At 45.5% G+C, this 16,710-nt stretch overlaps 1 protein-coding gene across 2 annotated transcripts in view; it reads right to left on the bottom strand.

Moving 5' to 3' along the window:
* The window catches only part of GOLIM4 (golgi integral membrane protein 4), a 54,882-nt gene that overhangs the window by 14,588 nt on the left and 23,584 nt on the right, over nt 1-16,710 (bottom strand). The window contains exons 2-9 of one of the 2 annotated variants that reach the window (XM_028731482.2): nt 15,001-15,075; nt 13,488-13,537; nt 12,557-12,610; nt 11,601-11,751; nt 11,305-11,387; nt 10,298-10,381; nt 5,908-6,075; nt 1,427-1,786 (exon numbers count right to left, since the gene is read on the bottom strand). In XM_028731482.2, coding sequence (XP_028587315.2) covers nt 1,427-1,786; nt 5,908-6,075; nt 10,298-10,381; nt 11,305-11,387; nt 11,601-11,751; nt 12,557-12,610; nt 13,488-13,537; nt 15,001-15,075 — 1,025 coding nt within the window. The remainder of the gene's footprint in view (nt 1-1,426; nt 1,787-5,907; nt 6,076-10,297; nt 10,382-11,304; nt 11,388-11,600; nt 11,752-12,556; nt 12,611-13,487; nt 13,538-15,000; nt 15,076-16,710) is intronic. The other variant, XM_077929792.1, reaches the window with a different exon arrangement.

Genomic DNA, 16,710 nt, shown 5'->3' with positions numbered 1-16,710 from the left:
GTCCCCTAAATGCATGTTTGGGTTAAAAGTGCGTCCTGGGTCTGAAATGTTTGAAGATACCTGGCAGCAGATCTCTAAGGTTTCTGGTAATGGTCACCCCTCTGGTGATGCCAGGAATTGAACCTGAGACCTTCTGCATGCAAAACATGTTCTCTACCACTGAGCTATGGCCCCCCTCCCAGTGAGAGAGTCACTGCAGTGTGCCCTACAGTGCATATGTATGTATGTGTATGCATGGATGCACACACTCATATAGAAGAAGAGTTTGGATTTGATATCCCGCTTTATCACTACCCAAAGGAGTCTCAAAGCGGCTAACAATCTCCTTTCCCTTCCTCCCCCATAAAAAACACTCTGTGAGGTGAGTGAGGCTGAGAGACTTCAGAGAAGGTCACCCAGCAGCTGCATGTGGAGGAGTGGGGAAGCGAACCCGGTTCCCCAGATTACGAGTCCACCGCTCTTAACCACTACACCACACTGGTTCTCATATGATTCCTGGGCCAGGAAGCAACACAATTCTGGAAAGAAAAGAGTGTCCGATCTGCTTCATTGACATAACCAGGCCCAAAGTCCCTTCTGTCTCCTGCCCACGATTCCTGTTGCCTACACCACTTATGGCATGCATGATGCAGGCTGCTTGGCCACGAATTAAAGCTGAATAAATGTTCCGGCTTCTGCCTCTGCCAGTAATGCAGCTGGATTTCAAATCGAGCACCAGCTAAGGTGACAGTCTAAACAAGACAGAGGATGAAGAGAATAGGGTGGGGTGCCTGCTATTTAAGCGCACAAAAATGTGTTTCGAAAAAGGAATCTAGAAATTCACTCTGGCTTCCAGTGTCCCGGGGTGATGAATGTGATTTCTTTTTTGAAAGGTTAATAGAGAGATTGTGCAACAAGTTGCTCCCCCACCCCCACCCCTCCTTGCTTGCAAATTATAGAAATGGGAAGACAACTAGTGTTACCAACTGCATCCGTCACACAGCACATTCTGTAAGATATAGCATGCGCTGCATTTCAAAGTGGCACGATTCCCCTTCCAAAGTGTGGCCGGGGCTGCGCACATCCAATTAATCAACAGGGTGACAGCGACAGCATTGCACTGGCAGGCTCCATCCCTTGCCCTTTGCAAATTGCAGCACACCTCTCCGGTCATGGTATGTGCAGTGCCCCAGCCTCCGTTCTGAAAGGGCTTGTTTGCGACTGGCAAAGCAAAACCAGCCAAATTGTTTCAAGCCCTCTCTCTCCCTGCTACTTAAATTGCAATTCCAAACTGACTTATTGGGCAATGAGTCCCGATAGATTTAATGGGGCTTATTTCCTAGCTGGTGTGTTGAACAGTGCAACCCCGCTGAACACAGAGGGGTGCTATTACTATGCAAAGCATGACAGTGCTCTTATTTACGTGTCTATTTCACCAACAGCTCACCTCCGAATGATGGTGTTCGCCCAGGGTGTTGGCTTCTTCCTCGTCAGCCTGCCCTTTCTCCTTCCATTCATGCTCCAAGTTGCCTTGATCAAGATCCTCTGTCAAGCGTTCAGGCTGCCCAGCTTGCTCCATCTCTTCCTCCTCGAGTTCCTTCTTGTGCTCCTCTGCAACCTGTTCCACACGTTGCTCCTCGTCTTCTCCCGCCTCTTGCTTCTGCTGAATATTGAGCTCCCGCGGCGGGTGACCTTCATTGGCTTTTCTTTCAGGATGAAACGGCTCGGCTCTGCCTTCTCTTCCTTCCAAGTGGATTCCTCTGTTGGCTTCTTCTCCCCCCAGTGGCTGATCACCATTTAGCGCAATCTGCAACAGTGCAGAATATTAAACTTCAAATGGCCCGGTTCAAAGACTCTGCTGCTGATTTATTTTATTTTATTTTTTAATACAGAGAGACTTCTAGCCCATCCCTCTAAGTGCTTATGAACCACTCAGGGCAGCTTGCAACAATTAAAAAAGAAAATGCAATGTCATGAAACACAACTAAAATACGTTCAACACACAATAAAACAAGATATGAAAATGTACAACAAAGGAAAGGAGCACAGAGGAAACATGAGCTTTAAAGTGGATACTTAGCAGTGTAGAAGAATAGTTTGGATTTGATATCCCGCTTTATCACTACCCGAAGGAATCTCAAAGCGGCAAACATTCTCCTTTCCCTTCCTCCCCCACAACAAACACTCTGTGAGGTGAGTGGGGCTGAGAGACTTCAGGGAAGTGTGACTAGCCCAAGGCTACCCAGCAGCTGCATGTGGAGGAGCGGGGAAGCGAACCCGGTTCACCAGATTACAAGTCTACCGCTCTTAACCACTACACCACACTGGCATAGAATAAAATCACAGAATCATAGAGTTGGAAGGGACCCTGAGGGTCATCCAGCCCAACCCCCTGCAATGCAGGAATCTCAACTAAAGCATCTTTATTTCTTAAATGTGATAGGCTAAGAATGGGGGATTTGTGGCATGGGCCATGGCTTCTTACCTGCCTGGTTTGCTTCCCCAAAGCATGTGGCTGATCACTGGCGGTATAAATGCCAGACCGCACAGACCTAAATGTTCAGCAAAGCAGTTCTCCTCTCCTTAGAAGTGTGGGCATATATCCAAGGGAAGAGTTCACGCAACAGGCCGGCCTGTCGGCTGCCTAACACTCAAAGAAGTCAAAGCCTTCCTATCACCCCACCATCGCCCATGAGCACAACATATTCCAGCGGAGGCAGCTCACACATTCAGTTGTGAATCAGAGCCGAGAGTCTTCAAGGGGATGGGACATCAGTTGGCAGGCACCCAGGTGTGAAATCAGCCCTAAGAAAAAAGGATCTTATTTTGATTTCGGAAATGCTCCAATTAGAGTTCAGCTGCCTGCGCAAATCCTTCACGTTTGAACTGCCTGTGGTTTCTGCTTCATATCAAGTCACCCTGCGATGGCAGCGTTTATGGAACCCGTGTCTCCCAACATGTATCGCCAAGAGCTTGGGTTGATGCTTTGTGTGTTGTTTTTATATAAACAGATCAGAGACGGCCCGTCACTGTACTTGACTCTTTCTTTGTTTCATTATTTTTTAATGAGAACAATAACCGGATTTGCCCTTTTTACATAAAAAAGTGCCGCATACAAACAAGATGACACCAGGGGGTTTAAGCTGCTTTCTTTTGCTCAAACTATAATGATGTGACATTTGGAAAGAGCAAAGATCTTCCATGCTTTATTAAGCGCAAGGATTCACAAAGGAGCCATTGCTCAACACACGCATGTGGCCATCCATATGCGAAGCCAGCAAAGGACGCAAACATTTGCTTGCAGGCTAATCTTAAGGGAGACAAGCCTTTGCCTACAATGAACAAAGCACAGACGTGAATTGCCAGGTGAAGCAGAGCTGCCGCACTACCTCCCCGCAGGTGGGTCATTGTTGCTTACCAAAAGAAGAGAGAGTTGGTGGGAGGTTAGTGTGGTGCAAACCCTGCTGCCTTGCCCCTCCCAGGAAGCAAATCTGATGAGGGGGCGCTCATCAAATCTGCAGATGACACCAACCTGGGAGGGGGAGCTAATGCCACTGAAAACAGAATCAGGATTCAAGACGACCTTAACAGATTGGCGAACTGGGCCAAAGCTAACAAAATGCCTTTCAATAGGGACAAATGTAAGGTTCTACACATTGGAAGAGCCAGCTGCGGAAATATAAGGCGGGGGACGCCTGGCTTGCCAGTAGTGCACGTGAAAAGAGATCTAGGGGTCTTAGTATGGATGGATGGCAGCTAATGGATTGAGGTTGAATCCTGACAAGACAGAAGTACTGTTTTGGGGAAACAGGGGGCGGGCAGGTGTGGAGGACTCCCTGGTCCTGAATGGGGTAACTGTGCCCCTGAAGGACCAGGTGCGCAACCTGGGAGTCATTTTGGACTCACAGCTGTCCATGGAGGCGCAGGTCAATTCTGTATCCAGGGCAGCTGTCTACCAACTCCACCTGGTACGCAGGCTGAGACCCTACCTGCCCGCAGACTGTCTCGCCAGAGTGGTGCATGCTCTAGTTATCTCCCGCTTGGACTACTGCAATGCGCTCTATGTGGGGCTACCTTTGAAGGTGACCCGGAAATTACAACTAATCCAGAATGCGGCAGCTAGACTGGTGACTGGGGGCGGCCGCTGAGACCCCATAACACCGGTCTTGAAAGACCTACATTGGCTCCCAGTACGTTTCTGAGCACAATTCAAAGTGTTGGTATTGACCTTTAAAGCCCTAAACGGCCCAGTATACCTGAAGCAGCATCTCCGCCCCCCATCGTTCTGCCCGGACGCTGAGGTCCAGCGCCGAGGGCCTTCTGGCGGTTCCCTCATTGCAAGAAGCAAAGCTACAGGGAACCAGGCAGAGGGCCTTCTCGGTAGTGGTGCCCGCCCTGTGGAACGCCCTCCCATCAGATGTCAAAGCGATAAACAACTACCTGACATTCAGAAGACATCTTAAGGCAGCCCTGTTCAGGGAAGTTTTTAATGTGTGACATTTTAGTGTATTTTTGGTCTCTGTGGCTGGGGTACAAATAATAAATGTGGCTGGGGTACAAATAATAAATTATTATTATTATTATCATCATCATCATCATCATTAGATCACAAGTTTAACATGAGTCAACAGTTAATGCTGCTCTAGGGTGCATCAACAGAGGTCTAGTGTCCCAATCAAGGGAAGCCGAACAGTGCTGGGTGAAGGGGTTGTAGCAGCCGAAACCATCTTCATTTTCCCAGAATGCCACTGGGCCCAGCAGCACTGAACATCGTGAAGACTGCAGCAGCTATAGCTGCAGTGATTCTCTACAGAGCATTGGGACCTGAGAAATTGTTTTCAAAAAGGGAGGCTGGCGTCAGCCATGGTGGACCCTCCAGAACTTATTTGCTGCAACATGCTGAGCATCAAGGCCAGGCCTGTGAGGGGCTCACGATTTTTGTGCTGTTTTTATATTGCTCAGTATCGATTTCTGTTTTTGAAGTATTCTGTGCAAGTCACCTTGAGTCTTTCAGGGATCCCTTGAGATCAAAAGTTCAGGATACAGAGACCATAAATAAATTAAGCATTCAAATCCCAGAAAGTCAGCTTTTGTGAGTCCGCTACGAACAGTTTAAACATATGAAACTCCTCGTTGGATAAATGCCATCTATCTAACCAATAAGATGCTTTTGCAACATTAGACACAAATTTTGCTCAGCAACAGCCAATGGTACCACACAGGCTAAATTAGATCCACCGCCACCATTACTAAAAATGGAAATAGCAAAAACGGCAATGTGGGAGCTGCTCCAGAGTTCTAGCCAACCAGCCATGCCTTCTCCCCAATAATCTATTCCATTTCTCTTCCTCATTCAATTCTTCCAATTGCTTGACATCCCCATTTTGGTGTAGGAATCTCCGGAAGCCAACAAAAGGCCATATCTGCGGCCCATCACTTTGAATAGCCACAGCAAACCATGGTTTCTCAACTAAAGCATCCTTAACTGTGGTTTAGTGTGATGCCTGAATTGAGTTATTGTCTATCCTTCTCAATTTCTCTCCTCCTGCTTGTAGCGTGTAATACTGACCTTCCTTGATAGGTTATTGTAATAATTGCTGAGATAATACAGTAGTACCTTGGGTTACAGACGCTTCAGGTTACAGACTCCGCTAACCCAGAAATAGTACCTCGGGTTAAGAACTTTGCTTCAGGATGAGAACAGAAATCGTGCGGCAGCGGCGCAGCGGCAGTAGGAGGCCCCATTAGCTAAAGTGGTATCTCAGGTTAAGAATAGTTTCAGGTTAAGAATGGACCTCCAGAACAAATTAAGTTCTTAACCTGAGGTACCACTATATATGGAACCCTTTCTGAACACTGAAAAGCATACTATATAAATGTTAATCACCGCCATCAAGGAAGATGACTTGGCTAGTCAGCCAATATTACCTCCTTCTGCTCTTCCACCATGTCAGGGCCATGTGCTTTGGTGTCTCCTAGAGGGGAAGGCGCTGATGTCACCGGCAGGACATGTTGCTGCTCAAAATTTTCTGGCTTCTGGAAGCTAGGCATCTTTTTGAGCGTCTCCTTCAGCTGTCTGTATTCCTCCACCTGGGACTAGAATTCAAATGCAACCATTAGATATCACTGTCAGATGAACCGCTTCTTATTAAAAACTGCAGGGAAGCTGGAGGCTCTGAGGCAAGTTGGGTATTTTAGCTAAACATGCACATCCGATCAAAAACGCCCATGTGCTAAAGCGAGATCTTTTCTATGCGCCAGAGTGCGCCAATTTAATACATTACAGCAGGCATGCAAAGTCTAGCGTAAAATCCCCACAGCCCAGAAACGGGGATTAGTTTTTCATGCCACGCAGAAGAGGAACAGAACTGTCAGAAGTGAATTATTACATTTCCTTTCAACCCGTTTTTGAGGGGGCTGGGGAGGGAAATCGCAAACAGGGGGAAAGTCCCATGAACTGAAAAGATACAACCAAAAGAGAACGACCAAATAAATGTGTGTGATGAACAATCACAAGCATCTCTTCAAACGCTTGCAAGAAAACTGGCTTCCCGTTCTTAATGGAATTGTCCAACATATGATGGAAATGAATTTATCTGGAACAAAGGTGTAGTGTTATTTCATGGGTGGTTCACTAAAACAAAATACGCGGTGGACCAACACACTTTCCACATCAAGGCAGCATCACATGGCTGAAAGGCAAGAGATGTGATCCTACCCTTTCCAGCCTAAAAGTGATTTTGGGTGTTCACTGCTGAAGCTGCCACACATGGCTGCCCCATTCATAATTTTCTTCCCCATCAAGCAAGGGGAGCGGCACCATGCAGATGGGCCAGCTCTGCCTACGACCTTTGTATGGCATGCCTACACCATCATTTCCCCTATATGCAATGCCCAGGCAGTGAGCGCTGTTCCTAACGTAGCCAAAACAGCACAAGAACAAAAGTAGAGCCTGCCGGATGAAGCCAATGGCTTCATCCTATTGGCCGCAGAAAGCCAACCAACTGTAGGGACAGGAAAACAGAAAACTGGGGCCAGGGAGTTTCAAGTTGGAGGCTGGAGACAGTCAACAATTTCAGAAGAGTTCAGCAGGTTAGTTTCTAGGCGAGAATGCAGGCTCTTTTCTTTGGTCTCATGGTTGCCTTTAGAAAAATGGAACCTGCACAAAAAAGCCCATGATTTTGGGGTAGGGGATTAAGCCATAGAGAGCACAGTCTCCATCACACTGATGGTTTCATCTCCGAAAAAGGACACCATACACATCCAAAGTGTTGTTCATTTTGCAGCAGAGCAACTCCATCCCTGTCAACAAGAAGTTTGAAACATACTGGAAGCTCTCCCTCTCCCTCTCCCTCTCCCTCTCCCTCGGTGTGTACATCCAGCACACACAACCCACCAAGTGGTGTTTGTAAACTCAACACGGTGCAACTCAAACCACTAACCTGGAGCATCCCCCAAACCCCAGCAGGGTTGCGCCCGCAATGCCAAACAACAAGGCTGAGGGTGCTCTCCAAAAGGCATACGTGTGCCCACTCAAAGGACCTCTTTAATATCTGCTCTGCCTTATGACAAAACAAGAGTTTCCCCCACTCAACAGACGCAGAATCAGAAAAACCACCTTTCACCAAGGTCAGATCACTGGACTATCAACCCAGCGCTTTTCCAGGATCTTGGGCAGAGGTCTCTCTCCCACCCTTTGAATTACCTTCTCCTTTTAAAAACTGGAGACAAATGGGATTGAACCTGGGACTTTGCATGTAAAGTCTGCAGTCTACCACTGAGCTTTAGATATGGTGCTGCCTTGGAGTAAGTTCGCACTGCAAGAAGCCCCTTGGCAAACAACTGTCTCAAGTTCTTTGAGCTTCTAAAAGGTTTTCTTCCCCTGCTTAAGCATCCTGCCAATTCCCCCCCCCCCCCGGCTTTATCCTATGCAACTCAAAGCTCATCACCCATCCCCTGGGTAACTTTAAGGTTGTTTTGCTTCAATACACTTTGTGTGGGGCTGCCTTTGAAGACAATCTGGAAACTGCAGCTAGTTTAGAGCCCTGTGCCTAGGCTGCTAAAACGTAGGTGCCAGGCAAAAAAGGATGTTCCTTTACTATTAACGCAAGCACTTTCAAAATAAAACAATTAAAACAGACTGATGTTTCTGTCTATAGGAGGTGCTGTAACCTGAGTACCTGAGTTTATTTTAAACATGCTGTATTGGTTTGTACACTTTGTTTTATTATTATTATCATCATCACCACCATGAAATTGTACTCCCCCCGCAGTTGCTACTTTTGCTAGCCTCTCTGGGAAACACACCTCGATGCTGAAGGGGGATATTAAATGATGCAGAGCCCTAGCCAAGCCACTAACCTCACCAGGTGGTGCGGGCCAAGTTGCAATCACTTGACTTCACTTCTCTCGCAGGGCTGCTCAAGGATAAAATGAGATAACCCTGAAGCTCCTTGGAGGGTGAAGGACACAGGTCACGAGAAAATTAAAAACAGGCAAGTATAGCCCAGCACTCAGAATACCATATGAAACAAATCACCTAGCAAATCACCTCCAGGGTTTCAGGCAGGGGTTCTTCCCAGCCTTACCTGGAGTTCCCAGGGACTGGGACCTTCTGCACGCCAAGCATGTGTCCCAGCACTGAGCTACAGCCTTTCCCCTTTGCTGTGCCATAGGTCTCCCATAGAAACTTTGCTAGGTGCTTACAAGACTCTGTCTGCAGAGAAAAGGGCTGTAGCTGACTGCACTCAAACCCTGGTGAGGGCTCATCATGGAGCCTGCCTAGTGGCAGTGAAGGCAGAGCGGAAAAGAAGGCTTCCTTTGCTGCCTCCATTGCACCCTCATTGTGCCATCTGGCAGAGCTTTTCCGGGTAGCGCAGGGCCTTTTACAGTCTGGCCCACAGGAGGTGGCAGAACCCACAGTAGCTCGCTGTGATTTGCTTGCAAAGCATTTTGAGGCTAAAATCGCATGCATCTGCCAGGACCTTTACTCTGCTCCTGTAAAGGTAAAGGTAGAAAACACCTGGATGGTTAAGTCCAGTCAAAGGCAACTATGGGGTTGTTGGCGCTCTTCTTGCTTTCAGGTCGAGGGAGTCAGTGTTTGTCCGCAGACAGCTTTCCAGGTCATGTGACCAGCAGGACTAAACCACTTCTGGCACAACAGAACACTGTGACAGAAACCAGAGTGCACAGAAACACTGTTTACCTTCCCGCCACAGTGGTACCTATTTATCTACTTGCACTGGTGTGCTTTCAAACTGCTAGGTTGGCAGGAGCTGGGGCAGAGCAAAGGGAGCTCATCCTGTCATGCGGATTCAAACCGCCGACCTTCTGATCGACAAGCCCAAGAGGCTCAGTGATTTAGACCACAGCGCCACCTGCGTCCCACAGAGACTATAATTCAACTTATAGCAGAGGAATGTGATGGAGAGTCCAGAGTGTAGCCTAGTCCTGTTATATTGGATGATTTTGTTGAATGTGTGGGTTATGGGTTTGCTTTGTTCTTAATATGTATTTTGTATTTTTATGCTTTGACCCGCCTCGAGACCTTCAGATGAAGGGTGGTATACAAATTGAATAAAATAATAATAATAATAATAATAATAATAATAATAATAATAATAATATCATCTCCTTTGCATGTGGAAGATCTCAGGTTCAATCCCCAGCAAATCTAAGTAGCAGGGGGAACACCACTGTCTCTGAAATCCTGGAGAGCCACTGCGGGTCTGACTCCTATGTTGCAAGTCCTTAGCACAAATTTGCATGAGCTAATTTATATGCACAGGTGCTGGCTTAGGTCTCTGAGCAAACTGAGATGGAAGGTGGCTGGGGTCTCGCCAGAACTGTACTCCGCAGAATATTCAGCAGCCCTGCAAACGAAGTCACTTTTTAAAAAGGGGGGTGGGAAGGTGTATATGATCTGGAGGGGGTGGGGACCAGAGCAAAACCTCCAGCTGTATGGAAGTCGTAGCTTGTAGCCTCCTGGACAGGAAAGAAAGATGTGGTTTTTATCCATATATGCATGCATTCACTCGAGCTCATAATGGAGCTGTCAAGAAACAAAAACAATTTACTACGCTATAATTTTGGCAGAGCAGAAATCCTTTGAAGCATGCATTTCTTACCCCAAGAGGGTGGCTGGTTGTTAACCGGAGATCCCCACCCCCACCCCACCAAAGGCGTGCATGCATAAAAGTTGTGGTCAGCAGAAATAAAAAAAGAGGGAAGAAATGTTAGGAAGGTTTTTTAAATAGACGAAAACAAAAACACCATTCATTAAGAGCAGAGTGGATGCAAAGCCATTTTCTTGGCTGACCTGCGCAGCTTCTAGCGCACTCTTGTGTTCTTCCAGCGTCACTACAAGCTGGTCATGTTGAGAGATTAAACTCTTATGCTGCAGCTACACAAAAGAAAACGCCACCATCAAGGTTGATCCCAAATGCACTTCATCAGACACCAAGAAATAATCCTAGGATTGCCAGCAGTTTAAGTGACTCAGCACCTGCCTTTCAAACAATTATTTTGTGTGTGTGTTTACATCTTACCAACACTTCAGTAAAGTTGCCTTTTTGTGCAGAAATAACTATGGGTTTTCCCCCTTTTATAGCCCCTGTGAATGGATTTGGGACTGCTGAATCTGGTTTCATCTAAAGCAGGACACTATGCAAATCTGCCATTATTGTTCCCGAGACAGAGAAAGAGGTGTTTGTTAGCGTTTGGAAGCCATTTTGAATCATGCTGGCGAACTGAGCCATTCAACTGCCTTGGTTTTAATGAAACATGGCAGGAAATAAGCAAATTCATTACCCATTTATAAACCTCAGGATTATTATTTTTGGTTTCTTAGAATTCCCAAGCAACACTGGGTACTTCTTCCCTGGTCTGCTACCTATTTTGGAAAGTTGTTTGCCGGTTTGCTGTGCTTTTCAACACCACTTAAGCTACCACAACCAAATTCCTGAGATCCAGGAGCAAGGTTTTGTGTGTGCTTGGATTCAAAATGGACAGCGTTCTGGATCAATTTAGAAGGCTTAATCTTTCAAAACTGCAGTAATTTCAACCACTGGTTTCAAAATTGCACTGATTCTTGGGTTTCTTTGAATTCCCAGGCAATACCGGGTTCGAGGCTGCTAGTAAATAATTAAAAATTAATATCAGCACATCTGTGCACGCATTTAAGAAAAACATACCCATCACACTTTTCCTTCCATTAAACAAGAAAAGATCTATTTGCAACCATCATCTTATTTTCCCAGTTGCAAACAAGGAGATTTTTCTCTCTCCCTGCCCCCGACTCCTATCTTGGGAGGCCCAAGTTCTTACCTTCACATCTTGTAGCTGAGTATGAATATCTTGGTGGGCTTTCCTCAGCTGCCTGTTCTCTTCTCGCAGATTATACATGGATTCTATTAAAAATTCAGCGCAAACAAGAATTGATCCGACAGATTTATACATAGCAGAGAGAGACAGAGAGCATCCTAATTATTCACGAATTTAAATATTTGCAGTCAAGTCCTAATGGAAGCTGTGTTAATGCCAACACGGGTGGCAATTCCAGGGAAGGGCCCGGCCCCTCTTCCCCCTCCCCAAAATTTAAATCAAGTAACACAATGCTGTACCTTTCAGCTTGGAGAGCTCCTGCTCCTTCTCTTGCTGTAACTCCATATATTTTTCCTTATGATCATTGACCACTCTGTTGAAGTCATCTCCCTGCCTCCTGTGCTCCTCTTCCAGGTCTGCGTGCTGCTTCCTCAGTTCTTCATGCTGGCTCTGCAGAAAGGGGGCGGGGGACAAGACACATCACAAGGAATTATTTATCTGACCAGCTGACAATTTATGTATTTGGACGTTCAGGGCAACCCCATCCCAGGATGAGAGCATGTTTTAACATAGGCCTGTGGAATTTCAATACTGCCATGGAGTCGGTCTGGTTAAGATGAAAACCATGCGTAGCATTAACCTTGGGTTAGTGTTGGTGGGAGTGTTAACAATGCCTTGATTTGGACATAATGCTGAACCATGGTTTACCCTTCCCTCTCCACTGGTTCATCCTTTTTAAGCTCCACAGTAAACCATGGTTAGTTTCAAACAGGAAGTGGACCTTTCCAATGTCCTCCTTGCAACCATACCATGAAGAGGAGGGGAAGGAGTAGCGTAATTGGCATAGCACTAAATTATTATTTCTGCATTACGTGCGAACCAGATCAGTGATTCAATCTGAATCTTGCCAATGTTGTAAAGCCCTCTGATGGGTCTGTTACAACCTCAGATTGTAGGTGAGGCAGATTGCTGCTTCAGAGTGTTCCCCAAGTCAAATACTTCTCGGTGTGTGGAACAACAGAAGATTAAGGCAGCTGCTGGGAGACACATGTTCCAGAACAGTTTAAAATTTTGCACACAATCACAGGGAAGCAAACATTCTGCAACCAAGGCCTTCTCATGACACCCAGAAGGTCTGTTGGTGTTGGAGACATCCATTTCCCAAAAATGCCAACTAGGACTGGAAGCCAAATGTTGTCATCTTTTTCTAACTCCCCTGTTAAGACAGGATGCTTAAGAAGATGCATGTATCTACCTTCAACATCTGGTGTTGCACATTCAGTGCTCCATATCTGCTATTGGAATCTTGCTGCAAAACAAAATGAGTAATATATAGTTAGCTGACATACTCAGTGGCTTCCTGCATAGCTACAATACCTCTCTGTAAATTATAATATTAGGAAACTCTGAACTTGCCCATGGATCTACTTACAGGGCTGTCCACGTATCAGGCATGCAGGGCACAGGACATCTTCTAAAGTTGCAGTTTTCCCACAAACAACTTTAACCCCCCAAGATGGAGATGAGGCAGAACACAGAAGAATAGAGGAAGTTTATAGGTCATTTTAGTTCACAACGGACTGTACTGACTGATAGTAGCTCTTCAGAGTTTTATGCCCAGCCCAACTTAGTGATGGCAGGAATTGAACTCAAGACTTTCTGCAGGCAAAGCAGATCCTCCACCACTGAGCTACAAAGGTGTCAAACTCTGGAGTGGAAGCAGTGGCAAAGCCTCAGCAATTTTATTAGACATCGCAACATCACTCTCCACCTTCAGAACATGCAAGTTGCACTTCCCCTTGGTCTCCATGTCTGTAGGAAGGGAATCAAAAGCTCCCACTGTTTAACTTCAAGCATCCAAAAATCGCCCCCTCCAAATTAAATTGGTCTGGAAAAAAACACTTTTTTTCTGAACCAGGAAACAGACCCAGCAAATCTACCAGGGGAAACCTCAGTAACCATTGGCTAGCCTTATCCTTTGTGAATTTGTTTAATAAGACTCCTTCAACCTCATAGGACAAGCCAACCTCCAAGTAATCTTACTTCTTGTGAATTATAATTATGTATGTTTTCCTTTTTCTTCATACCTTGGAAGAGGTTAAATGTTAAGAGCATTCAGAACTCTATTATCAGTTCAGCTTATGCAATAAGCAGAAACATCTTGTTCATTACTTCTGCACACTTACCCTTCCTTTATTTAGTGTTTCTTGTGCTTCTAATTTATAAACAAGAAAGTCTAAAAAACAAAAAGGAAGAGAAAATGATGTTAAAAGGCTAAAGTCTATTTATATTTATAAGCTCCATCTATACAGCTATCAGGGCAGGATACGATGTGTTTAAACATTTAAAAGGTATACAATAAATCAACTGCAAAAACAATAAAACACATCCAAGAGACAAAGTCAAAACATCTCTGCATACAGGTGGTATCAGTCTAATCTGCTATAGCCTTAATTAGGAAGATGACTTGCTAATTGGAAAGATGGCCTAAACAGGCTGAACAATGAAACCATCTTGCTGTTTTGAGGAAGAAACCTTCTGCATCTCTCCCCCAGACAAAAGAAATGCAGAAAATCTCTTTAACAATACAGAAAGGTGAATTCATTGTTCGTCTCCATTTAGGTCATCCCTGATAAAGATAGACAAATTCAAGAGTCCCTCTGGGTATCTCAGTCCAATGAAGGCGTTGTTCATTAATCATAGCATTGCATTATTTTAGTCAGTATAATGATGTCCCATTCAGAGTAGCCCCACTAAAATTAACAGACATTGCTAACTTAGGGCCATTAATGTCAATGGGTCTTCTCGTGAGCTGAATACAACCTATTGCTATGGACTCTGCTGAGGCTATTGGTTTACACGTTCAGCTACTAGGAGAGTCTTCTTCAGGCATTTGTTGTGCACATGTAAAGAGGTAAGCGAGAGCACCTGGAACAAAACCAGGTCTCCACAATTATGCTGCATGCATAGACACAAGCAACACATAATCCATGTTAGTGGGAAGGTTTACTTGTCCTTAGGGTTTCCAATATGGAGATAGGAACCCTGATCAACCACAGACCCATTTTGACAAGTGGGCGGGGCCACTCACCTGTCAATCGCCTGACATCATGGGATGCCAAATCTGAAACCCACCACTGGAATAAAGAAATACCAGGACTGACTTATTAAGCCTGTGCTACGACTCAGAGGTGCAGTGGTATTTCAGAAGTGCCAACATGACCCAGAAAGCACAGCCCTAGCCGAATGAGCAATGGTTATAATGGGATGCCAGGAGACACTGTTACCTGAATTAAGCCATAATTTGCAAAGAGTGTTTGCCTATTGTTCTGAGTACTGGCCAGGAAATATATCCAATATATCCAAATATATCAAAAATGTGTTTTTGGGTGCAAGAATCAAAACTTTAGTTTGGGAAAACACTCATATAGTCAGATGGAGTTTTGTTGCTGTTGTCCTTATCCACTAGATGGCAGTAAAAACTCATTAAGAAACTCCAGAGATTTGATCGCTCCGAAGCAAAATAGCCAATTCTTATTTTCAAAATTGTTTGGCAAAGCATAACCTATTTTAAAGGAGTCTTGGAAACCGCGATGGCCCTGAATGCAACACACTGTTCCTGTAATAACAAGACAAGTGGGAACAACATTTCTCCAGTTTCCTATCCTTTTTCTTTTTGTGAAAAGTAAAATCTTTTACCTTCTTTTGCTTTCTTATGTTCAAGCCTTTCTTTCTGCAAAGATTTCTCTAATCTTGACCGGTGCTCATATACAACTGAAAAAGGGGAAAAAATCAATAAACTGGATGTAAATGAGGAGTAGTTCAACAGGTAACAAAATGTTTGTGTGTATCCATTTTGAAAACGTAATAAAAATTTAAAAAATGGATGTACACGGAATAGGAGGGAAGGAATCCATAACAACATCAGCAAAAGAAAGTTCTCAGGAACTATCAGTGAAGTTGCACAAACCATGCAATTTGTGCAGCGACAATGTGGCCTTTGGGAAATTACAGGTTGCATGCATCCATGTAGCCAAAAGCTTCCCACCTTTACAACCTGATAGCATTCCAAGAGCAAACCATCTGCGTTAACCATTTGCATGAACTTCCTTTCTTCAGCTTTCCAGTGCATTTTGAACTCACATAATTGGGTCCCAAAGGTCATTTAGTCCAACCCGCTGCAATGCAGGAATCTCAGCTAAAGCATCCATGGCAGATGACCGCCCAACCTCTGCTTAAAAGCCTCCAAGGAAGGAAAGTCCACAACCTCCCGAGGGAGACTGTTCCACGGTCAGAACAGCTCATACCACCAGAAAGTTTTTTCGTATGTCTATTCAGAATCTGCTTTCCCGCAACTTGAAGCCATTGATTCGAGTCCTACCTTCCAGAGCAGGAAAAAACAAGCTTGCTCCATCCTCCATGTGACAGGCCTTCAGATATTTGACAATGGCTATCATATCTCCCCTCAGGCTCCACTTTTCCAGGCTAAACATACCCAGCTCCTTCGACCGTTCCTCATAAGGCTTGGTTTCTAGACCCTAGAAGGGCCAAAGCTGAGTGGCAGAACATCTGCCTTGCATACAGAAGGTCCCTAGATCATCTCCAGGTAGCACTGAGAAAGACCCAACTGCTGCCAGTCAGTGTAGACAATACCAAGTCTGTCTGTTTGTTTCTTCATTAGATTTCTTTCCCTTCTTTCTACCAAGAAGCTCAAGGTCACAGCATGAATGACTTTTCCCCTCCTCATTCTATCCTCATAGCAAGCCTGGGAGACTAAGAGACAGTGAATTGACTCATGGTCACCCAAGGAGCTTCATGACAGAGTTTGGATTTGGACCCTGGTCTCCCAGATCCTAGGGACGCAAGTGGCACTGTGGGTTAAACCACAGAGCCTAGGGCTTGCCGATCAGAAGGTCGGTGGTTCGAATCCCTGCGATGGGGTGAGCTTCCGTTGCTTGGTCCCAGCTCCTGCCAACCTAGCAGTTCGAAAGCACGTCAAAGTGCAAGTAGATAAATAGGCACCGCTCCAGCGGGAAGGTAAACGGTGTTTCCATGCGCTGCTCTGGTTCGCCAGAAGTGGCTTAGTCATGCTGGCCACATGACCTGGAAGCTGTACGCCAGTTCCCTCGGCCCATAAAGCGAGATGAGCGCCGCAACCCCAGAGTCGGTCACTACTGGACCTAAGGGTCAGGGGTCCCTTTACCTTTACTCCCAGATCCTAGTCGGACACCCTAACCATTACACCACACTGGAGTTCAATGGACAAATGATATGGTATAAGGCAACTTCCTCTTTTCAGAAGATGAGGCCATTAGGGTGCTAAGACCTTTTCGCAATCCTCACACAGATTACTGCCTGGTTTCAAAAGACGTAGCTTTTTTAAACGGTCTAAACTGAAAGATGCTGCAA

The sequence above is a fragment of the Podarcis muralis genome, chromosome 6, assembly GCF_964188315.1.
Source record: "Podarcis muralis chromosome 6, rPodMur119.hap1.1, whole genome shotgun sequence".
Taxonomy (NCBI): Eukaryota; Metazoa; Chordata; class Lepidosauria; order Squamata; family Lacertidae; genus Podarcis; species Podarcis muralis.
Note: the sequence above shows the minus strand (reverse complement) of the source record. Positions and strands in the feature narration are given on the sequence as shown.